We start from the raw sequence: 25,582 nt of genomic DNA, 5'->3' as shown, positions 1-25,582 counted from the left end.
CCCACAGCCCTATGCTCACCCCTTCACTCATTCCACTACTCCCATTCTCCTCTATTCTCTCTCTCTCTTTTTCAATTCAATCCTTTGCTTCATTACATGTCACACACAATTCTACCTGTCTGTTCCAGAGATAAGTCACCAGTTTTGTATTCCTATTCCATGCCATTGTTGTGTCTCCATCCCAGTCATTACCAACCCTTCCTTCTACCACCCCCCCCCCCCCCCTTTCACTCTTTTTTCCCTCACATTACTTGAAAAGTATATGTGCTTGTTTGTGTGTTTTTTTGTGTGTGTGTGTGTGTGTGTGTGTGTGTGTGGGGGGGGGGGTTTCTATATTAATTGTCTCTGAAGAAGAACATTTTCCAAAAGCTTAGTATCACTTTTAGTCTTGTCTTCATAACCATTGAGAACTCAATGCCTCAACTACATGTCTTCCATTATACGTATTCTACATGGGATTTGGCATTGTCATAGAAATAAAACCATGTTCATTGGAAATACAGGCAATCTGAGAAAACAGCCGTTTTCTTAAACCGATGGTGGGAAGTATTCAAGATAAAGAAGTATGGTTCCAAAATTTACTCAAGAATGGGTATCGACTTGGTTCTAATGAGGAAATAATCTTAACAATTGACAATGACAAAATGTTCAACGGTTTGCTAAGCTACACACATATTGTATAATAAAGTTCACAAATACAGAAGGTGCACATTAGCACCTTCCACGAAGTTAAGTCTATATGGATTTTAATATAACGTAAAAAGTCTATTTAATGAAGGGGAGTGGTTACACACCGAGATAGGAGAAGGGGAGCTGACTGACATGGAAAAAAGAAACTCTAGTACAGTGGTCAGAGCAATGAAAGACAGTAACTTGAGCAAGTCGACAAAATTGAAGCACTAGCTTTTAAGGACTAGGAGGTTATTTTATTTTGTGTCTAAATTTTATGTAACATGAAATATACCATAATATTTAGAGAAACACTATCAATACGTTTTAATGACATTAACTTTCTTTTGGACTGGTTCCACAGTCTTGTTATATGTACAAAATGACAATATAGTTCCACTTACAGTTTGTTAGTCCAATACTGGTCAATATCAACTTTACAGTCATTATTAAGTGGTACATGCATAAAAATCTAGCTTAATTATATATATGTGCATTTAACAATATTATTAATAGGATAGATTGCTACTCACTGTGAAGATGAGACTCGAGTTACAGAAAGGCGAAATGAAAATACAGTCTTCTCACCGTGCCTGTCTGCAACTTAGTGTGTCATCTTTACAGTGGGTAGCAATGTATCCTTTTCATAAAACTGTTAGGTAAGATTTAATAATTCGGTGGATTGGTGGAATAATAATTCACTGTCATTTATGTTTTTATGAAAATGTGTAAATAGCAAATGTCCTCACAATAGGTTGGTACTTCTCAATCTGGGGTCTAGGTGATCTGCCTCTCTCCCCCAACATTTCTGAAACCTATCCGCTTTTCCGCCACAAGGGAGTTTCGAAAGTTATGCATAGTTTTTCCAGTTTTAAATGTACCAAATTTTCAGCTCTTGCCAATCAGTACTAGCCAGTCATTTTGTCACATTTTAATTTAACATTTTTCTCATATGATTTCTCATTTTGATAAAGTTACCTTCCTATGTAATTATGACACTCAAAAAAAAGTGTTCTAATTAACATCTGTACAGAAATAATGACAGTTCATGCAGATCACAACTTTTTTAGCAGTTATAGATTTATTATGAAACACGGACCTTGCCAAAATGGGTGGCTTGAATACCTCAACGATACAGATAGCCTTACAGTAAGTGCAACCATAACGGAGGGGTATTAGTGGAAAGGATAGACAAATACGTGGCTCCTGAAGAGGAGCAGCAGTGCTTTTCAGTAGGTGAAGAGGCACCACATTCAGTAATTGACTGATGTACACATCAGAGGTTGCTATTCAGGTTGCTGACTGTGTGTGAGGTGTACACAGGGATTTTTTTTAGATTAGGCAACTCTCTGTCCAATCCAGATAATGATAGCTGTAGGTAACAGTAGCAGTGTAAGAACGAAAGAAATAACTCCCACAGGTGAGAGTATTAAAATCCTAATGGTAAATTGCTGAAGCATTTGCAAAAAAGTGCCAGAGTTTGAAGCACTCATGAAAAGCAGTGAAGCTCGCATAATACTAGGTACAGAAAGCTGATTGGAACCTTAAATTGACAGCAGTGAGATTTTTGGGGAAAATTTAAGTGTATATCTTAAGGCTAGGCAAATGGGAAATGGAGGTGGTGTATTTGCCACAGTAGACAAGAAACTCAAATCCAATGAGGTAAAACCTGAAGCTTCATGTGAAATTGTTTAGGCAAGACTCACTATCTGGTGTGGACACGAAATGATAACTAGATCCTTCTATCGCCCACCAGACTCATCTGCTGATGTATCCGAAAACTTTAGAGAAAACCTCGGTACACTTGTACGTAAGTTCCTCAATCATAACTTAATCATTGGCGGAGACTTTAATCATCAAACGATTAATTTGGAAGATTACAGTTTTGTTACTGATGGTCATGATAAAGATACCCTGTGAAACTTTACTAAATGACTTCTCTGAAAACTACCTAGAACAGATAGAAACCCCACTCATGATGGAAATATACCGGATTTAATAGCAACAAATAGACCTGACCTCTCTGAGGAGATCCACATCACAACTGGGTTCAGTGACCATGATGGAGGTTTGGCAACAATGATTACCAAAGTACGAAGGACAACTAAAACAAGCAGAAAGATATATATGTTCAGCAGATAAAAAATTGGTAGTGTCACATCTCAATGACGAACTTGAAATTTTCAGCATGGAGCAAAGCATGTAGAGGAACTTTGGCTGGGAGGTAACCTCCAAGGTATACAGCCACTCTAAAGAAACTTTTAAAGAAAGAAAGAAATATTACTGAATAATAGGCGTGAAACAAAGTGTAGGGCTATAGACAGAGAGATGCTGAATGAAACGTATTTGGCTGTCAAGAGAGCAATACGAGATGCCTTCAATAAAAACCGTAGCAGAATATTGTCAAGTGATCTTTCACAGAACCCAAAGAAATTCTGCACATATGTGAAGACTGTTAGTGGCACCAAAGTTAGTGTCCAGTCTCTAGTGAATGGGACAGGAACTGAAATTGAGGGCAACAAAGCAAAAGCTGAAATGCTTAACTCCATTTCCAAATGTTCCTTTACAGAGGAAAACTGAGGAGAATTGTCCCAATTTAATCCTTGCACCACTGTAAAGATGAATGTAATAAGTATTAATGTCAGGGGTGTTGAGAAACAGCTGACTTCGTTAAAATTGAACAAAACTCCAGGTCCCGATGGAATCCCTGTCAGATTCTATACTGAATTTGCAGCTGAGTTAACTCCTCTTCTAACTATAATCCATGGTAGACCCCCAAACAAAAAACTGTGCTACAGCTCGTTAAAAAGCACAGCTGACATCCATGTACAAGGAGGACAGTAGAAGTGATCCACTAAAACTACCATCCAATATCCTTGACACTGACTTGTTGCAGAATCTTAGAACATACTTTGAGCTGAAGCATAATGAGGAACTTTGAACAGAATGACCTAAACGCCAACTAGCACGGATTTCGAAAACATCAATCGTGTGAAACCCAACTCAACTTTTCTCATATGACATATTGAAAGCTTTCAATCTAGGCAGTCATGTAGATGCTGTATTTCTTAATTTCTAAAAACCATTTGACTCAGTACCACACCTATACTTAATATCAAAATAGTGATCATATTGGGTATCAAGTGACATTTGTGACTGGATTGAGGACGTTTTGGTGGGGAGGGCACGGCATGATATCTTGGATGGAGAGTTATCGTCAGATGTAGAAGTAACTTTGGGTATACCTCAGGTAAGTGTGTTGGGAACCTTGCTGTTCATGTTGTGAATTAATGACCTTGCAGACAATATTAATAGTGAAATCAGGCTTTCTGCAGATCATGCAGTTATCTATAATGAAGTACTATCTGAAATATGCTGCATAAATATTTAGTCAGATCTTCCCCAATAAGATTTCAAAGTAGTACAAAGATTGGCTACGTGCTTTAAATGTTCAGAAATGAAAAATTTTGGACTTCACAAAATGAAAAAAATTAGTATCCTATGACTATAATATCAATGAGTCATTGTTGGAACCAGCCAACTCATACAAATACCTAGTTGTAATACTTTGTAGGGATATGAAATGAAATGATCACATATGTTCAGTTGTCGGTAAAGCAGGTGGTAGAATACTGGGGAAGTGACATCAATCTATGAAAGAAATTTTTCACAGATCACTTGTGTGACCAGATCTAAAATATTGTCAAATGTGTAGGACTCATACCAGGTAGGCCTAACGGGGGATATTGAATGTGTACAGAGAAGGGCAGCAAAATGGTCACAGGTTTGTTTAATCTGTGGGAGAGTGTCACAATGACCTGAACTGGAAGACTCTTGAAAATATATGTAAACTATCCCTAGAAAGTCTGTTAACAAAGTTTCAAGAACTGGCTTCAAATGATTACTCTAATTTTACTGCAACCTCCTATGTATCACTCACATAGGGATCGTGAGGATTAGACTAGAATAATTACTGCACACACAGAGGCACTCAAACAATCATTCTTCCTGCACTCCATATGTGAATGGAACAGAAAGAAACCCGAATAACTGGTACAATGGGACATAACCTCTGCTATGGACTTCACAGTTGTTTGCTGAGTACAGATATAGATGTAAATGTGGCCTTGGGACATTAGCCAAAACGGTCTTGGCTGTGCTTGTACTGTGAGCAGCTGAAAGCAAGGGGGCACTACAGCCGTTACTTTTCTCAAAGACATGCAGCTCTTCAGTGCGGTTTAGTGATGATGGCATCCTCTTGGGTAAAATAGTCTCTGATTTGGATCCCCAGACAGGGACTAGTCAGGAGGATATCATCATCAGGAAAAACAAAATTGGCATTCTACTTATCGGAGTATGGAATGTTAGGTCCTTTAATCATGTAGCAAGTTTAAAAAGTGGTATGGATAGGTTTAAGTTAGATGTAGAGGGAATTAGTGAAGAGTGGTGGCAAGAAAAACAGGATTTCTGGTCAGGTGAGTATATGGTTATAAATATAAAATCAAATAGGGAAGAGTCAGCCTAATAATGAATAAGAAAATAGGAATGTAGGTAACCCAAAATAGACATGAAGCCAAAGGTCCTCGCTTTCATATACCCATTACCTCCGCAGATAAAGAGACTGAAAGAATGTATGAAGAGATAAAAGAAATTAATTAGACAGTTAAGGAAGACAAAAATTTAATTGTGATGGGACACTGTAATTTGATAGTAGGAAAAGAAAGAGAAGAACAAATAATATGGACTGGTGGGAAGGAATGAATGAGGAAACCATCTGGTAGAATTTTGCACACAGCCTAATTTAATCATAGCTAACACTTGGCTTAAGAATTATGAAAGAAAGCAGTATGTGTGGAAGGGAGCCGGAGACACTGGAAGTTTTCAGACTGGTTATATAATGATAAGGCAGTAATTTCAAAACCAGATTTTAAACTATAAGACATATCCAAGGGTAGATGTGAACTCTGAACACAATTTATTGGTTGTGAACTGCAGACTAAAACTACAGAAACTGCAAAATAGCAGGAAACTAAAGAAATGGGACCTGGATATATTTAGGAACCGAAGGTTGTTGAAGAGTTTCACATGGAGCATTAGGTGATGTTGGGCTGTAACAACGGAAAGGAATATGGCAGAAAACAAATGGGTAGCTTTGTGAAATGCAGAGCATCACACGGGTAAAATGGCAAGACTAGTACAAGTTCTTGGAGATATTGATACTTACAAGGGAACCTCCCCATCGCACCCCCCTCAGATTTAGTTATAAGTTGGCACAGTGGATAGGCCTTGAAAAACTGCACACTGATCAATTGAGAAAACAGGAAGAAGTTGTGTGGAACTGTGAAAAAATAAGCAAAATATACAAACTGAGTAGTCCATGCGGAAGATAGGCAACATAAAGGACAACGTGAGCTCAGGAGCGCCGTGGTCTTGTGGTAACGTGAGCAGCTGCGGAACGGAAGGTCTTTGGTTCAAATCTTCCATCGAGTGAAAAGTTTAATTTTTTATTTTCAGTTTATGTGACAAACTCTTATGTTTTCATCACTTTTTTGGGAGTGATTATGACATCCACAAGAAAACCTAAATCGGGCAAGGTAGAAAAATCTTTTTACCCATTCGCCAAGTGTACAAGTTAGGTGGGTCGACAACATATTCCTGTCATGTGACGCACATGCCGTCACCAGTGTCGTATAGAATATATCAGATGTGTTTTCCTGTGGAGGAATCGGTTGCCCTATGACCTTGCAATCAAATGTCTTCGGTTCCCATTGGAGAGGCACGTCCTTTCGTCTACTAATCGCACGGTTTTGCGATGCGGTCGTAAAACACAGACACTAAACTTATTACAGTGAACAGAGACGTCAATGAACGAACGCACATATAATAACTATGCAAAAATAAAGAAAGTAAAATTTTCACTCGAGGGAAGACTTGAACCAAGGACCTCTCGTTTTGCAGCTGCTCACGCTACCACGGGACCACAGCGCTCCTGAGCTCACATTGTCCATGATGTTGCCTATGTCGCCCATGGACTACTCAGTTTGTATATTTTGCTTATTTTTTCACAGTTCCACACAACTTCTTCCTGTTTTCTCAATTGATCTGTGTTCAGTTTATCAAGGTCTATCCACTGTGCCAACTTATAACTAAATCTGAGGGGGGTGCGATGGGGAGGTTCCCTTGTTAGGAGATATTGATTTAAGTGGTGAAAAGAGAAAATATAAAAATACAGCAAATGAAGGAGGTGAATAGAAATACAGACAGCTTAAAAAATGAGTTTAACAGAAAGTCAAAATGGCTAAACAGGAATGGCTAGAGGACAAATGCAAGGCTGAAGAAACATGCATAACTAGGAGAAATATAGATGTTGCCTAAAGGAAAATTAAAAAGAGACCTTTGGCAAAAAAAGAAGCTATTATGTGAATATCAAGAGCTGAAAAAAGCAGCAGTTGTGTGAATATCAAGAGGTGAGATGGCAAGCCAGTACTAAGCAAAGAAGGGAAGCTGGGAGCTGTGGTGGTGATTTTAAATATAAAGTGACTCAATTATGTGATTATTAGTCGTTTAGTTCTCACTTGCCATCCAAGAATATAAGTATGAGACTTTTTTCGTACCTCTCTTTGTCTAATAGTAATTAATGAATGGATAACTAGCCTCTGAAAATTCTATTCTCAAAATATTACACCAAAATCATTGTGTAAAAGTTAAAATGCAAACCTAATATGTGTAGACAGTATCATTGTTCTCTGATGACACCTGCAATCTCTCTGCACCACCAAGGAACATGTTTCTGTCTAGAATGGCCTTAAGAGAATGATGTTGTGTTATTCACAATTTGGATGATCATTTCTATTGCATTTTTTACTACTTAATTGACCCTCTTCTCTGTATTTAATGTGATATGCACTTTAGCAATGAAAGTATTCCAGTTGGCTATTCACAGTGAGGAATGTGACAAACAACTGATTCGGTGCAAATTCGGGACCAATGAGTATCACACACGATGTCAAGAATGTTCGCTGGGTCTTTGGAGTGTAGTTATGACTTCACATTGTCAAATCTGTTTTAGAATAGGTGCCATAGACATACTGAAATGTTTTGGCACTCCCAAATTTATTAGACAGAGATCAATGTCTAAGAATAGTGTCTCTAGTGGTTGCTTTCTACAAGTCAAGTCATGGAGCATCATCACCACATGCATTTATTCCAGCCAGAAAAATCTGCAGTGGCGGAATATTGTCTTATGGAAGGACATAAAATGCTTTACGATGAGACACAAGTGGTAGCCCCTGCGTCACAGTGTTGGGACTGTGTAGTGAAAGAAGCCATTGAAATCTGGCTTCTGACAATATTATAAACAGAGATAAGGGGTAGCCTTTAAGTAAGAGTTGGAACCCAGTTCTGTTTGACAATAACAAACAACGGTCCTTCTCTCGGTCTTCAAAAACTGTCAATTAGGGTTTGATATCGATTTATTGTTTTCACGAGCTTTCACCACTGGTGCGCTGTTGTGTCTGTTGCTAGAGGGTGGTTATTTTCGTGCACGCACGATGGTCCAACGGTCGGTGTATAAAGGAGCTGCCGCGGCATGTTTGACTTCAGTTCTGGCGAGATAGTGCGACGGCCTACTCACCTGAAGATGGCAGCCAGGTGGACCGCCGAAATATTGTGTCCAGATGACGAGATGTTCCGGCTGGAGACCCGATATGAATACAATGAATTATTATGCCAGCAAGTTTACGGAGCCATTTCCATATGTTCATTCTGTGTTTATCTTATTTTTGTGATATATATATTATATGCTCTAGTATTAGGAAGGTGGTCTTCTAAAAGTCTCGATTCTTGTATTTCTGTACATACTGTGAGATACTTCGTGATTAATTGTAAATTTTTTGCAGGTAGAAATGGCAACCATTTCATTTCCATTGTAAAATCATTGAAAAGGCATTGATGTGGTCAGCGAAAATGAAGGTGAACTATGTTGAACTGCAGAGTGTTCCAATGCCTCCTGTCCACAGAATCTTGTATTGTCAAGGAAAGTTTCGGTTACATCAGAACAGATTAATCAGATCTTTGTTTTTTTTTCCCCCTGTCTGTTTCCTTCTTTTTCTCTTTTTGGTGTTTCCTTTTGTGTAATTTTTCAAGTTGTAAGTCCTGGTAAGAAGATGATCAGGCATTTCACTAGCTCAGTGTCTTAGCCTCGTTTAACCTTATTTTGGAAGGAAGAAGCTGTGGAGTGAGTCTTTTCCTCTTGTGCTGTCAGAGGGCTATGAAGTGTCCTCCTGCTGTATTTGCTGAGAGCCTCTTGCTGGCTTCATTGGTACGTAATGTGACTAAAGTGTTCAAGATTGTGCAGCAGAGGATATGCCTCCTTTGTGCTGATGAAATCTAATTGGTTCATCACTGTAAAAGTAAATCCTCTTATTCTAGCACACACCAGTGGTTGAATAAATTATTTCAGTCTCAATCTACATCTACATGGATAGGACACATTCTGTGGCCAACAAATTGTATATTTGGCATGGGAAGAAGTGTGAGAGGTAAAAATCAATCTTCTGGCTTGCCCTCTTTCTGTGTGGCAGCCAGGGAGGGAAAGCAGTTAGATTGTGACTGTCCACATTGAAATATCAATATCAATCTGTTGAGATGTCCAGATCAATATGGCCATTGTATGACTTAGTTCAATGTGTTCCATGTGATACAACCTACTCTGATCAAGGGCTTTCTCCACTGGTGCCATCCAACTGCAGTGAAGGTCATCTGGATGATGGCCATTGCTGGAAGTCCTGACGCCCCAAAAAGATGAGCATCTACTCATGGTATATGTGAGGAGTGCAGGGATCAGAAGGTTCTACCTAAAGGGTATAGAACAACCTCATTACATCGGCTACCTTAAGGCATTCCTCCCGACTCAGAATCCACACTACAGAAAAAAATTTGAAAATGTAGGTCAAATCCAAAAGAGGAACAAAAGTTACTTAAGCCAAAAAGAGATGTAAAGTAAATGGATACAAGTATAACCAAAGGAAAGCAGAACCTAGAGACATAGCTCAGTTGACATCAAAGACTGCCACCAAGGGGTAGAGGGTAAGAGAAGTAAGGATAGTCAGAGATGGGAGACTGCACACAGGAAAGGAATTAAATGCTGCAGTAGTTTGGGTCTAATGCCCACCAAGAAAATACGAAAGAGTTGTGGGGTCCTGAAGGGAAGGTAGAAGGAGTAAATACTGGGTCTGTATTAAGGAAACAAATTTGAGGACAATATTATAGAAGGAGAAGAAGAAGCAGGTGAAGATGAGATAAGGTATATGACATTATGAGAAGAATTTGACAGACTGAAAGACATAAGTGGAAAAAAAAGGGCCCCTGGAGAACGTGATGTTCCTGCAAAATTACCGAGCCCCTTGGGATAGCCAGTCACGAAAAAAATATTCTACCTGATTTGCAAGATACAAGGTGCTAACCAAGTGTTCCCTGATTGTATGAGTAGCTTGTGGAGTCCAGCTAATACAACAAAATACCTCTAGATGGTACCTCATACATCCTTTTGAGTTATTTAGCAGCTCAAGTAGCTTTGGGCTAGATGGTCACATTTAGTTTTTATGCATATTTCCCCATTCTCATGTTTTGTGTAACTTGCAAATTTGATGATTGCAGGTGTCTGGGAACCATGTATATGCATAAACTTTGTGTTTTAGACTTGGGAAAAACCGCTACATAAGCACATTATATGCTGAAGCAAGCATTTAAGGAGGTTGCCTTAGGTCACACTCAAACTTACATTTGTCTTAAAATGTTTTCAAGATGGCAGAACACTGTTTGACGATGATACCCATTCAGTACAGCCGTCAACCAACATTACTCCTCAAAATGTCGCTGCCGTTCCAAATACGGCGCTGGAAGATCATAGGCAGACCATTCAGTAGATATGCATTGTCACAGGGCGGTCTTACAGGAAGTGTTAAAGGATTTTATCTGGCGAAAGTGGTGCACAGCAAATGGTTCCTCCGTCATGACAATGCGAGGTCACACACACTGCATTGATCACCCAGGACTTTCTGGCAGCAAACAAAATGACAGGTGTTCCTCATCTGCAAGTCACTTTTTTTTATTCCTTGGAATGAAGCTCAAGTTAAAAAGCCGAATATTTCACACACCTGAGGAGATTAAAACAGAATTACAAATTGTAATAACAGGCTCATAAAAAATTCATTTCAAGAAGCTTTCAGTTTATGGTAAAAATGATAGGAGCAGTGTATGGCACCCCCAACGCAACTACTCGAATGTGATAGTGATAAGTAAGATCAAGGTGTATTCTGGTAATTTTTGTGCAGCACTTTGTATATGCCACAGGAAAACCATCCTCAAGTTTCAAGAAGAATGTAATGATTCCTGTTTCACAGAAGGTAGATACTGACATATGTGAAGACTACTAAACCAAAAGTTTAATAAGTCATAGTTGCAAAATAATGACATGAATTATTTACAGAAGAACAGAAAAGCTTGTAAAAGCCACCCTGGGGAAGATCAAGTTCAATTTTGGAAAAATGAAGAACACAAGAGGCGAAACTAACTCTATGGCTCACATTAGAAGATAGATTGAATAAAGACAAATTTACATTTATAGCATTTGTAAACTTAGAGAAAGCTTTAGACAGTGTTGACTGAACTATACTCAAAGTGAAACATGGTCAACACAGAGTTCAGACAAAAAGAGAATACAAGTTTCTGAAATGTGGTGCTACAAAAGAATGCTGAATATTAGATGGGTAGCTAGAATAACAAATTAGGAGGAATTGAATTGAACTGGTGGAGAAGAAGTGCCTGGTACAACTGGACTAAACAAAGGAATTGATGGTTAGGACACATTCTGCGGCCAACAAATTGTATATCTGGCATGGGAAGAAGTGTGAGAGGTAAAAATTGTAGAGGGAGACCAAGAGACATATACAGTAAGTAGGTTCAAATGGAAGTAGGTTGCAGTACTTATTCAGAGATGAAAAGGGTTGTGCATGATAGACTAAGGTGGAAAGCTGCACCAAACCAGTATTTGGGCTGAAGATACAATAATAAACTTTCCAGTTTATGTGAGAACTCTTCATATGTGAGAGACACAAGAAAAACTGAAGAATTACATCAGATAAGGTCAGGCACCACATTACAGTAAAATACTGTAGCGCATAAAAATTCAGCACTATGCTCTAGTTCACCAGTTCTTCAAAGACCACTACAGATCTTAAGAGTTTTGTGATGGATGTGCAACTGCACCAACAAATAATAATGTGTAATTCTTATGCTGACCTCAACTAGCAGGCTTTTAAAAAATATATGAGGTCTGTTCAAAAAATTCCAGAACTTTGTCAACAAAATTGTTCTACACTTTCCTTTTATTTATTTTGCACTGTCTTCTTTGAAATACTCTCTTCCGCAATTGATACACCGATCCCAGTTCTGTTTCCACTTCCAGAAACAGTCTTGGTATGCCTCATGCTGGATCACGCGAATTTCCTTTTATCTCGTCTATTGTTGCAAATATTCGTCTTTTCAGGGGAGTTTTCAATTTTGGAAATAAAAAACAGTCTCCAGGGGCCAGGTCTGGAGAGTACATAGGATGAGGCAGCACAGTGATTTTATTGTGAGGCAAGAGCCATGAATCGTCTTGCCACATTTCAGGCTGTTTCATTGTCACATTTTCATGTACGTGTCACAACACATCCTGACAGTACCAGCAATTGGCAGTTTGTCCCTGTGGCATGAATTCATGAAGAATTAATCCTTGAAATCTAAGAAAACTATCAGCGTGGCTTTGACATCTAACCTGACCTGATGAGCTGTTTTTTGGTCTTGGAGAACCTTTCCCAGGCCATTGTGAAGACTGAACCTTGATCTCAACAGCATAACCTTAGACCCCACGTCTCGTCACCAGTTATGATTCTCTTAAGGAACATCTCGTTCTCATTTGCATGATCCAAAAGCTCTTCACAGATTGCGAGGCGATGGTCTTTCTGTTCTTGACTCATGAGCCATGGGACAAACTTGGTGGCAACAAGATGCGTTCTAAGTTGCTGTGTCAAGATTTCATGACATGATCCAACTGAAGTATTACATTTTTCTGCAATCTCTCAGACAGTCAGTCTTTGGCTGGCACGTACAATTTCGTTGACGTTCCTGACATGAGCATCGTCAGCAGACATCGCATCCTGGACAAGGGTCCATCTTTAACTTCTGTTCACTCATTTTTAAAGCATGCAAACCATTTGTAAAACCAAATACAGCTTAAGCACTCATCACTGTAGGCTTCCTGCAGCATTTGGCACATATCTGTATACGTTTTCTTGAGTTTCACGCAAAATTTTATGCAGACGAATTGCTCCTGTAACTCTGCCATATAAAAATTCACAAACTGTGTGATACAATGTTCTACTTAATAGAGCACTGAACACTGACTAACAGACATACAACAATGAAACTTCGAGCAGTTACACATTAAACACATGCATGTGCAGGGATGCCAACCACATTTCGTTTCAACACACCACTGGCATGAAATTACAAAACTTCCGGAATTTTTTGAACAAACCCTGCATATACTCTCACCAGATAATGGTCAGTATAGCTAGTAATGTCTTATACAGACAACACTTGTTGTATTCCTTTATCATCATTTTTTGAAGTTTTGTTTGCGTTGCCAGTTCTGAAACAGGGATAATCAGACAAATTTCCAGAAAAAGCAAAATGGACTAATCAAAATAGTAAATTTTATTGAAAGTTTAAATATTCAACTTTGAACTCAATATTATTTGAACAGATTAGTAAAAAATGAACTGCATACATTATTATTACTACAATCTATGTTCACTGATTAGCAAGAGGCTAATTACTAAGTATTTTTTTTTCTTTTACATGACAGATGAGATAAAAACCTTCATTACATGAAAAAGTTCCACTTGCACAACAGCTGCTAATCATCCATAGTCTCACCCTTAAACATATTCATTCTTCATCTACAAGAGGAAAAAGTATCAGTATCTGACGCAGAAGTCAAAATTGAAACTTTGATAAGGGAATTCAACAGCATCTCTCAAACTGTAATAGTGATTAATTTCCTAGTTTCCATAATTTACTCATATCTACATAAACAGCAATGTTAACTTCAATTTACCTTATAACACATCACACACATCTTTTACATTATTTATGACACATTTTTGTGAAACTACTCACCAAGCAGTGGCAAAACACACACACAAAAGAAAGTCATAAGTAGGCAAGTTTTTGGAGCCAATGGTGGCTCCTTCTTCAGGCAGAAGGTTTGAAGGGGAAGGAAGAGGGGAGAAGGAAATGGACTGGAAAGGTCTAGAAAAATAGGTAGATCTTGGAAATATCACACAGAACCATGGGTCAGGGGAGACTTACCACACAGGATGAGAAGGAAAGACAGACTGTTGGGGACTGCACTGGATGAGATTTGAAAACCTGAGAGCTCTTAGGTTTTCAAATCTTGCCGATGCAGTCCCCAACAATCAGTCTTTTCTTCTCATCCCATCGGGTAAGTCTCCCCTGACCCATGGTTCTGTGTGACTTTTCCAAAATCTACTCCTTTTCCTAAACCTTTCCAGTCCTTTTCCTTCACCCCTCTTCCTTCCCCTACAACCCTTCTGCCTGAAGAAGAAGCTAATGGCTCCAAAAGCTAGCCTAATTATACCTTCCTCTTGTGCATGTGTTCTGCCACTGCTTGGTGAGCAGATTTTTTTATCTATCCAATTAAATTATTTTGTCAAATATTCATTATTTTCATTGTTATAAACCTTTTTGTCAGTGCTTTCCACAAAACATGAGTCATACAAAGATTAGGACAAAGCTCCAAAGACCCATTATCTGACAATGTGAGTACAGTGAATGTTTAGTGAGCACGTAACTGTATATTTTTGGGCTGCTTCAGCACAAGACGCATTAGAAGTAATGATACTGTTCGTCACTACCTACACATGTGAGACAGCAGCTTCTGTGATAGTTAAAATGAAAAATAAATACATTTCAAAAAGATTGAGCTATATTTCACAATAAAACTTCCAGGAATTCAATACGATATTAACATCCCTGTTGATGAGCTGTCCTATATTACCCACCTGAACATTTCTATGGAATACTTGGTTTAAAAGTCCAAGTAGACCTATAGAAATAAAATGCCTGAGAGACAGGCTATCTAAGCTTCTTTACGCATTTAGAGACATTCCTTATCAGAATAAAAGTAGTTAATTAGAAACCTGTAAAAACGGTCGGCACGTAGTCAATACACACAGATTTTTTTTACAGTAAAGCCTGAAAAATTTTCCACCTCACCACATGCAATATTAATGCAATATAAAAATTCACTACCAAGTACATTAATGTTCATGAAAACTGCTGCAGGATTACAGAGTTGTACACAGTCATTTATTGAGAATTCAAAGTCATGTGAAGCCCCCATGTGCTGCAATCAGAGCCTCTCAATTTCATGGCATGGAATCAACAAGGGCCTAGATACATTGCTGGGGATCTCCCTCTGTGCAGTTTGCATTTGAGTCTACACAGCATCGACAATGCTAGTTAGACAACAAGTTGCTGATCAACATATGCCTGACATGTTCAATGGGTGACTTGACAGGCAAATCTGTGATTTGATTGTGTGAACCACAACATCCTTTTAAACAAATTAGAATTCTATGGTGTCACGGGCAGCGCTGCAAAATGGTTCAAGTCATACCTCGCTAACAGGGTGTCAGTGCAAGGGACTAGTGAATTAAGTCATCAGTCATCATCAGAATGGGAAGAAATTAAATGTGGTGTCCCACAAGGATCCATCTTGGGGTCACTGCTTTTTCTTGTGTACATTAATGATCTATCATCAGTTACATGCCAGAAGCAGAGTTAGTTTTGTTTGCAGATGACACAAGCATTGCAATAAATAGTATGTAGAGTGTAGTTTTAGAAAGATCTGCTGATGATATTTTCATGGATATTAATAAATGGTTTAAAGCCAACTCACTGACATTAAACTTCGAAAAGACTCACTATTTGCAATTCAGAACCTGTAAGAGGTTTCCACCCAGCATATGTATAAAGTATGAAGGAGAACAGATAGAAGAGGTTGACAGTCTTAAATTCCTGGGATTACAACTTGATAATAAATTCAGTTGGGAGGAGCACACCACAGAACCGCAGAAACTCCTTAACAAATCTGTATTTGCAATTCGAGTGCTAGCAGACACAGGTGACATAAAAATGAAAAAGCTTGCATACATTGCCTACTTTCATTCCATAATGTCATATGGTATAATATTTTAGGGTAACTCTTCAAGTCAAACAAAAGTTTTAAGAGCCCAAAAGCATGTAATACATATTATTTGTGGAGTAAATTCACGGACGTCCTGTAGAAACCTCTTCAAAGAACTGTGTATACTAACTACAGCCTCTCAGTATATTTACTCCTTAATGAAATTTGTCCTAAATAATATATCTCTTTTTCCAACAAACAGCTCAGTTCATACATACAATACCAGGAACAAAAATGATCAACATATGCCTGACATGTTCAATGGGTGACTTGACAGGCAAATCTGTAGGCCAAGGAGGTCATTACATTTCTTGCCACGGATGACCAGCAATCTTCCTGCTGAAATATACCCTATGTAGCTGCATGAATGAGTAACTCTGGCTCTAAAACAATAACACAGTGGCTGCTGTTCAGAATGCTCTCCATACATAGTGATAGAGCAGACAACAGGCTGTATCTAAAAGGCACCCCAATACAACACTCTTAGTATGTTTGTTGTGACACTGAACATTGCAGGTTGCCACACTGTGATCACCACAATGGTGTCTAAAACATGCATGGTCACACCTGCAGGACAGTATGAAGTCATACTTGTCTGTAAACAAAATATATTTTACCAGTTATCAATGCCATCTGATTTGTCACTCTGAACCATAGAAGCTGATGAAATAGTATGTGTGCCATAGTCCAAATCACAGCAGATGGTGTGAACACCGAGTTTAGAAGTGTCTGCACCTGTTGCAGTACGCCATTGTAAAGCCAACAGTGGCAATGAAGAAGTACATCCATGACTACAGTCACATGAGGTGATTGTCATTCCATGTCACGCTCATACTGTGTGATGCAGTATCCATTCATTTCTTGTACCCACTGATTCCCAAAACCAGTAACATCGTAAAAGCTCAAGCTCATTAACAGGACAAAAAATCTATTCCCTCAGAGATCTGTTATTGTGATGTATTGAGGCTCATCTTCATGCTGATAGTGGCCCACTTCAAATTTCACAATAAGTAATAAATATGCAATTTGATATAGGTACTTTGGAGTGTCAGACAAAGTTTTGTATTTTTATCCACTTTTGCTAGATACTAACGTACTAAATATTGACAATGTGAACTACGAGACAATGTGAACTACAAAAAACAGAGAGAGAGAGAGAGAGAGAGAGAGAAAGCAGTTCAATTGTGCTCTTTCATGCAAATGTGTTTTGGAATAGTTTTAACTGACTCTCACACTACCCTTATATTCTACAGTTGTAATTTTATCAGCAGAAACTGGTTTCAAGGTTTTCAGTCAACTGAATATATTTTAAAAGAACTCTAACATATTAACTGTACTTCTGAAAAATGTCACAACACAAAAATGATTCTACTTGGAATATGGTGTTACAGTGAGCCAACTGATTTTATGCCACAATCACAGACAAGAGCTTATTGCCCTTATTTATTTTCTTTGAACAGCGAGAGGTTTTAGCTGGAAATACAGAGTGGAGCAGAGGAAACACATGTTTTTCACAACTGAATAACTGAAACCAGGTTTTATTTAAAGAAAGTTTGCATCAGTAATAGTACTTTTATCGCATTTTTGAAATCTGGGTACCTTAGAAAATATTATTGTTGAGATGATGTCCTCCTTGCTGGACACAAATTTGGATCCTCTCCAAAGAGGCTCTCTCTAACATTTCATTTGGTATAGCTTCAATTTCCTCACAAATGTAAATCTTACAGGTCATCAAATGTGCAAAGCTCATTCACATACACTCAGTTTCAAGCAGCCCCACAAAAAAAGTCACAGGTCAACAGATCAGGTGGGCCTGGGGGCTAAGGAACATCACCATATTTGTGAAATGAAATGTCTCGGTTACATGTTGAACCACTTCCATGGATGTTCTTGCCACGTGAGCTGTGGCACGATCCTGCTGGAACAACATCTCTCTCATGTGCACTTGACAGCTTGCAAGATCTGGACAAAGAAAGTTGTTTAATACTTTGACACAGTACACTGATGTCACAGTAACTGCAGTTCCTCCCTCTTCAAAACAACTAAGGTCCAATAATCCCTATTTTGGAGATACCGAACCACACTGTAACTTTTGAGCTATGGAGAAGTTTTTCGTTTAGTTCATGTGGGTTCTCTGGTGCTCAGTACCAACAGTTCTGTACATTAACATAACCATACAGATGAAAATGGGCTTTCTCACTAATGAATACTGGGGCATCTGCATCTTCTGTAAGAATAGTGCCTATACATTACAAAATTCTCTGTGCTGCACAAAATCTGTTTCATTTATCTGCTGGACAATCATTTTGTATTGGTGAAATCTGAGATCATCATGTAAGACGTGATTCAATATGAACAACATGACATACCCAGTGATACAGTGGATTGTTTCATTTTTTTTTTTTTTTAAATTCCCTTCACATATCCAGTACTTCTAAAGGTTGCAACCCACTCGAATATAGCGTTTCAATCTGGAACTGCTTCTCGACATCCAACATGAAACTTTCAAGAGAAAAAGTATTGAACCGTAACCACAGAACCATTGTTTTTAAAGAACTTCTCAACCATGAAACACAATGCTCTATGCTCAGACACATCACAGTGACTGAAACTGCATAGTTTGAGCTGTTTGCCAACAGTCATTCAAGGTCAATACCCCCACTTATCGAACACAACTAGCAATTTAAAAAACATGTGTTTCTTCTGCTCCGCCCTGCACTTACAACATGGCTGAGTTGTCTGCTCTACTTGTTTTCTCTCTGTATCCAAAGGCAGCCCACACTTGGTTGTTTGAGAAAACTCTAATTGTTTGAAGGTGGGATTAAGAGGAGAGGGTGTGAGTTTGGAGAAGAGGGGTTTCCATGATACTTCTGCCATACAAAAGTACGACTACTTTTAGCTATCTATAATGTGATGATATTAATGAAAGCTAAGATAAAATTGACAGCTCCCACTAGTATTGTATTGTATACTGTGTTACAATTAATAAATGGCATACCTGCTATGCATTTTGTCAGAGATGCATGTCTCTCTTCAGAACAGCTCTCCGAGCCTCCTCTGGTAACCGTGCAGGGTCTGTCAGAATATCTGTTGCTCTACTCAGGTACCGCAGTGAATTCAGAACCCCTATACATTTAAAACAGATTAATAAAAACATGAATATTAACTACAGAATCCTAAAAAAGTAAGAAGGAAGTAAATGGAGAGAGGGGGAGAGGCAAGAGGTGGGGATTGGAGGATTTACATCCCAGTTGTCTCATTGAACAAACAATATTTGTAGTTTTATTTTATATGTAATAAATTGGCATAAAAACCTGCAACTTAAGCTATGGTTTAGTTTAACACCCATATTATTTTTTAAATTCTGTACAGACTTTTGGATGCTCTTGTAAGAAAAAAGTTTGTGACCGCACTGCAACCTAGGACGCACAGTTCCTTTTTCACATTATTGTTACTATAAATTGCTGAGAGTGGGTATAAATTATACTGGCACAGTCACAATAAAAAGGATAAAAACGGAGTGGGGTTAGTGTTTCACAAAGATATTGACCCAGTTACAGATGTGAGCTTGTAAGTGAAAGGATAATCAGAGGAAGAGTGAACATGAGAAAGAATAGTTTTACTATACTCCAAGTGTACGCATCTCAGCAAGGGTACAGTGAGGAAGAAAAAATGAAATTCCTCGAAGAAAAGGAAGACCAAGTAAGAGAAGATAACATTATGATAATTGGGGATCTGAATGCTCAGGTTGGCATGGATAGAAATAGATATGAGGTGGTGATGGGCTCTTTTGAATACGGAAGACGAAATGTGGAGGGTGAAGAAACTCCAAATATGTGCATAAGGAATCATCTTTTAGTGAAGAATACATTCTTCAAGAAAGAAGATAGCCATAAGATTACTAGATATGGCTGAGATGGCAAATCTAAGACAGTTATAGACTATGTATAAACAGACAAATTACTTGGAGGAAAAGTTAGGAGGTTGGTTGGCAACACTGCGCTGACGCGGACTCTTCGAGTATTTGCTGCAATAAATAATTATAAAAAGCGTTGTTATTAACCTGTTTTTAAACATTTACAGTTGTTATAAATATAATTTAAGTGTTGTTAAATTAGTGGAAGTGTTAGTGAAGTATAAAATAAGATTAAATGGGGTAAGAAGCATATTTTTCTTCTCACACCTGTAGCACGAATCCTAGGCCTAATATCACGCGCGAATCGTAAGTAAGCAGTGAATTAAACTTATAGGTAAACGTTTCCAGCTGGTATAAATATAATGTAAGTGTTGTTACCTTAGTGGAAGTGTTAGTGAAGTGTTAAAGAAGATTAACGGGGTAAGAAGATCATTTTCCTTCTCGCGCCTATAGCACAGATTTTAGGCTTAATTTCATGCGCGCGCGTATCGTAAGTAAACAATGACTTAAACTTATATGTAATCACCAGTTTTTTAATTCAGTACTCTTTCAATTTATTTATATCCACCTAAATAGTTTCTAGGGTCCTTTGTTTACGTTTTAGTCAGTACTTAAATCAGTTTATACGATTTCTGTTTTTACCATGAGTGAGAAGTGTGTGACATGCCGTAGGATCGTGAGTTCTGGGGTGTGGTGTGATGTGATGGGTGCTGTAGTTTCTTTCATTGCGGCAAATGTAGTGGTGTGGGAAATCAGGACATAAATGAGGCTCACCAGTGGTACTGTAGGATCTGCAGTAGAGATAGGAAAATACTGGAACAGGAAGGGAAAACTGCAGCTCTTCAAGCTGATTTAGACAAGGCAAGGGAGGATCTGGACAGGTTAAAGAGGGAGAAGGGTGACAGAGTTGGGAATTGGCAACAGGTAATAGGGGCAACAGGCTGGTACTCTGGACCTAGATTTTCCTGCAGTAGTTGGCTAACACTTCTACCATGGGAACTACCTAACAACAGACCTTTTTTTCTCTTTACAAATTTCCCTATCTTTTTCAAGTCCTTGAAAGCTTGTTATGCCCTTTCTACAGCTTCAGCTACATGATGCTCATCCGATTCTGACTGAGGCAACAGGTCTACTCTATTTTCAAGATTTATGACCAGCTTTGTTATAAATCTTGAAAATAGATTTGACCTGTTGCCTCAGTCAGAATCTGATGAGCATCATGTAGCTGAAGCTGTAGAAAGGGCACAACACGCTTTCAAGGACTTGAAAAAGGTAGGGAAATTTGTAAAGAGAAAGAAAGTTCTGTTGGTAGGTAGTTCCCATGGTACAGGTGTTAGCCAACTATTGCAGGAAAATCTAGGTCCAGAGTACCAGGTCACAAACTTTTTCAAGCCTAGTGCAGATCTGGGTCAGGTAACACTAAGATGTAGGTTCTTTATGCAAGGATTTCACAAAGGAGGATGCCGTGGTTATAGTGGGTGGTCCGGGAAATAGCACTGACAGAGACTCTGAATATTCCATAGAGAGTGACCTGGTGAAGATAGCATCAGCAACGAAGCATACGAGTGTGGGATTTGTGTCTGTGTTGAGACGCCATGATCTGCCTCATATGAACTCTTCCGTCGGGAGGGTGAACTTGGAGTGGCTGCTTAGGATGGATATAGGGTCCCATATTGGTTTGATTCCTGTGGATGCTATCAATAGGTGGGACCAGACTAGGCATAGCATTCACCTCAATAGGAAAGGGAAGGGAAAACTGTCTGGGTTGATTGTAGAAAACTTAAAGGGGGGAAACTGTCACAAGTGGTAAAATACCAGTGGTCACAGGTGTCAGAGGGATGCCTTTTTAAGGATAGGGAAAGGGGAAAGAAAACGAGTTTTAAGAGCGATTGGCAGACACACTCAGTTTGAGAAAACAGATGAACAGGAGTCAGATTTTAGCATACAGCCTCCATTTGAACAATGTTTAACAGAAAGTAATCAGAAACTGCCAGTTCATCTTCGCCAAAGCAGTTATAATCCCATTAGAATGCAGTATCAGTTATCTTTATTACACCAGAACATTCCGGGACTCAGAAATAAAGTTGATGAACTACTCATTTGTGTTGATGAAATGAATTCATCTAACCAAATTGACATAATCTGACTCTCTGAACATCAAGTGACTACTAGTATATATATGTTAGACATTTCAGGATTTAAGCTAGCTTCCTACTTCTGCAGAGTAGATATGGATGGAGGAGGAGTTGCCACATTTATTAAAAACTGCCATAAATTCAAGAACATTGACATTAAAAAATTTTGTTTAGAGCAGCATCTAGAAGCATGTGCAACAGAAATAAGAGTTCCATAACAGATCCTATACAATAGTAACTATCTACCGAGCACCTGCAGGAAATTATACTCTATTCATAAATCATCTAGAAGCTCTTTTGGGTTATTTATTAGGAAGAAACAAAAATTTTGATTGCACATGACTTTAATACGGATTTTCTAATCCAATCTTCCAGTATACATTTACTGCAGTTAGCAATGTTGTCTTTCAATCTAACTCACACTGTAAACTTTCAAACTAGGGTCACTAAATACTCAAGGACAGCCATTGATAACATTTTTATAGACAAATCAAAGGAACAAAATCATATCATATAACCTGTAATAAATGGACTATCAGATCATGACATGCAGCTCCTTGTTTTAGATTTAAATTCTAAGCAGATTAACAAGACTGCTAAATCTGAGTACAGGAGAGTAGTCAATCAACCAAAAATTGAGTGTTTTAGAAAACTGCTCAAAGATATGAACTGGAAAGATGTTTATAGTGATCATGACATGAATGAAAAATATAACACATTCATGACCAATGTCAGTACCATGTTTGAAAACTGTTCTTCTCTGAAAGTTACTCAAATTAAACAGAAGTCTATAATAAAACCATGGATTACACAAAGAATAAAGATTTCCTGTAAGACAAAAACGAAAATGTATCTGTCGACCAAGAATACCTCCAATGCTGATGATTTAGCTAAATACAAGGAATACTGTAAAATATTAAAAAAAAGTAATTTAGACATCTAAACAAATGCACTACGAGAAGAAGATAGCAATGTCAGGGAACAAAATAAAAACAATATGGGATATAGTGAAAGAGGAGACTGGTAGAACCAGAGAGGAACAGGAGCAAATAGGATTAAGGGTAGATGACACATTAATAACCGATGGGCATAGTGTGGCAAATCTATTTAACAAGTACTTTATATCTGTTACTGATAGAATGGGATTGTTAGGATCAGTAAATAATGCCCTTGAATATCTGAAACTAGCCTTTACAAATAGCTTCAGGCACATGAATATGTCACTCACTGCACCAAAAGAAATAACTTCCATAATAAAATCTTTAAAACAAAGCATTCTAGTGGTTACGATGAAATATCAACAAAGTTAATTAAGGCATGTTCTTGTGAGTTTAGTACAATTCTAAGTTCCTTGTGTAACCAATCAATTATAACTGGGACATTTCCCGACTGGCTAAAATATGCAGATGTTAAGCCTCTATTCAAGAAAGGGGATAAAGAGATACCATCAATCTATAGACCGATTTCACTTTTGCCATCATGCTCAAAAATTTTTAGAAAAAGTAATGTACAGGCAGCTTCTCAACCATCTGACCACAAATAACATATTATCAAAAACACAGTTTGGATTTCTGAAGGGTTCTGATATCGAGAAGGCTATTTACATCTACAGTGAAAATGTACTTAATTCATTAAATAACAAATTACAAGCAGCAGGTATTTTCTGTGATTTGCCAAAGGCATTTGATTGTGTGAACCACAACATCCTTTTAAACAAATTAGAATTCTACGGTGTCACGGGCAGCGCTGCAAAATGGTTCAAGTCATACCTCGCTAACAGGGTGTCAGTGCAAGGGACTAGTGAATTAAGTCATCAGTCATCATCAGAATGGGAAGAAATTAAATGTGGTGTCCCACAAGGATCCATCTTGGGGTCACTGCTTTTTCTTGTGTACATTAATGATCTCTCATCAGTTACATGCCAGAAGCAGAGTTAGTTTTGTTTGCAGATGACACAAGCATTGCAATAAATAGTATGTAGAGTGTAGTTTTAGAAAGATCTGCTGATGATATTTTCATGGACATTAATAAATGGTTTAAAGCCAACTCACTGACATTAAACTTCGAAAAGACTCACTATTTGCAATTCAGAACCTGTAAGAGGTTTCCACCCAGCATATGCATAAAGTATGAAGAAGAGCAGATAGAAGAGGTTGACAGTCTTAAATTCCTGGGATTACAACTTGATAGTAAATTCAGTTGGGAGGAGCACACCACAGAACCACAGAAACTCCTTAACAAATCTGTATTTGCAATTTGTGTGCGAGCAGACACAGGCGACATAAAAATGAAAAAGCTTGCATACATTGCCTACTTTCATTCCATAATGTCATATGGTATAATATTTTAGGGTAACTCTTCAAGTCAAACAAAAGTTTTAAGAGTCCAAAAGCATGTAATACATATTATTTGTGGAGTAAATTCACGGATGTCCTGCAGAAACCTCTTCAAAGAACTGTGTATACTAACTACAGCCTCTCAGTATATTTACTCCTTAATGAAATTTGTCCTAAATAATATATCTCTTTTTCCAACAAACAGCTCAGTTCATACATACAATACCAGGAACAAAAATGATCTGCACAAGGACTTAAAAGCACTTACTTTAGTTGAAAAAGGGGTCCACTATTCAGGAACACTCATCTTCAATAATTTGCCAGCAAACATAAAAAGTTTAGTTACAAATAAAGATCAGTTTAAAAGAAGCCTGAAAGACTTACTAGTGGCCAACTCTTTCTACTCCATTGACGAATTTTTTAATGGAAACAAATGATGTATTGTATATACTCATACTATTAGTATTGTTATTTCAGCTCAAAAAAAAAAAAAAGTGACATGTTCCACATCCACGAGGATTTCCTCAGTATGGATCTATGGAACGAAAAACTAATCTAATCTAATCTTCATTATCGCAGAGGTGGACGAACCCGTGCTCGGGGTATATTTTTCTTAGCCCATGCACTGTCACCCAATCTACAATGAGGTACACTAACCATTAACTTGATAGACCGTACCACCAGTTCAGGTATCTCTTCCCTCTCATCTGAGAGCGCCACACTATTGTGTGAGCTAGCTGAAGCCGCTGTTGCAGTGCTCTCTCTTGGATCACACGGCGACGAACTTCGAGACAGCAATGAAGCCCTCCGCCTACACATCGCCGCCATGCAATCCAAGTTCAAGGACGCTCCTAAGCAGGTCACTCCTCTGTCACACACGGCCACACCCCCAACCCCTGCACCACTTCCTCGCACCTGCTGCCGACGCCATGTGACATTTCTACTGCCGGACAGAAGCTGTGCCCTCGACGCTACAAAGTACCCCACCGAGCTCGTAGTGCATCGGGTGCAGGCCCATCATCCCCATTGGTATTCGTGATCAACAATGGTACTGTCCACAGAATCAATACCACAGAAGGCCCACCGGTACATGCAAAGGCTAGGCGTTTAAATCTGGAGAAACATAACATGGCAAAGCTATTATTCAGGAACTTTTAGATGATAGGACTATTCGCCCTTCTTCTAGTAGTTGGTCATCACCCATTCATTT

General features: G+C 38.4%; 1 protein-coding gene across 2 annotated transcripts in view; it reads right to left on the bottom strand.

The window, feature by feature from the left end:
- Positions 1-25,582, bottom strand: part of LOC126486030 (MLX-interacting protein) — a 452,104-nt gene that overhangs the window by 48,178 nt on the left and 378,344 nt on the right. For both annotated transcript variants that reach the window (XM_050108920.1, XM_050108919.1), the window contains exon 16: positions 18,984-19,111. In XM_050108920.1, the coding sequence (XP_049964877.1) occupies positions 18,999-19,111 (113 nt within the window). In that variant the 3' untranslated portion in view covers positions 18,984-18,998. The remainder of the gene's footprint in view (positions 1-18,983; positions 19,112-25,582) is intronic.

The sequence above is a fragment of the Schistocerca serialis genome, chromosome 1, assembly GCF_023864345.2.
Source record: "Schistocerca serialis cubense isolate TAMUIC-IGC-003099 chromosome 1, iqSchSeri2.2, whole genome shotgun sequence".
In the NCBI taxonomy this organism is placed as follows: Eukaryota; Metazoa; Arthropoda; class Insecta; order Orthoptera; family Acrididae; genus Schistocerca; species Schistocerca serialis.
The sequence above is the reverse complement of the archived record's forward strand: the minus strand, read 5'-3'. Positions and strand labels throughout refer to the sequence as shown.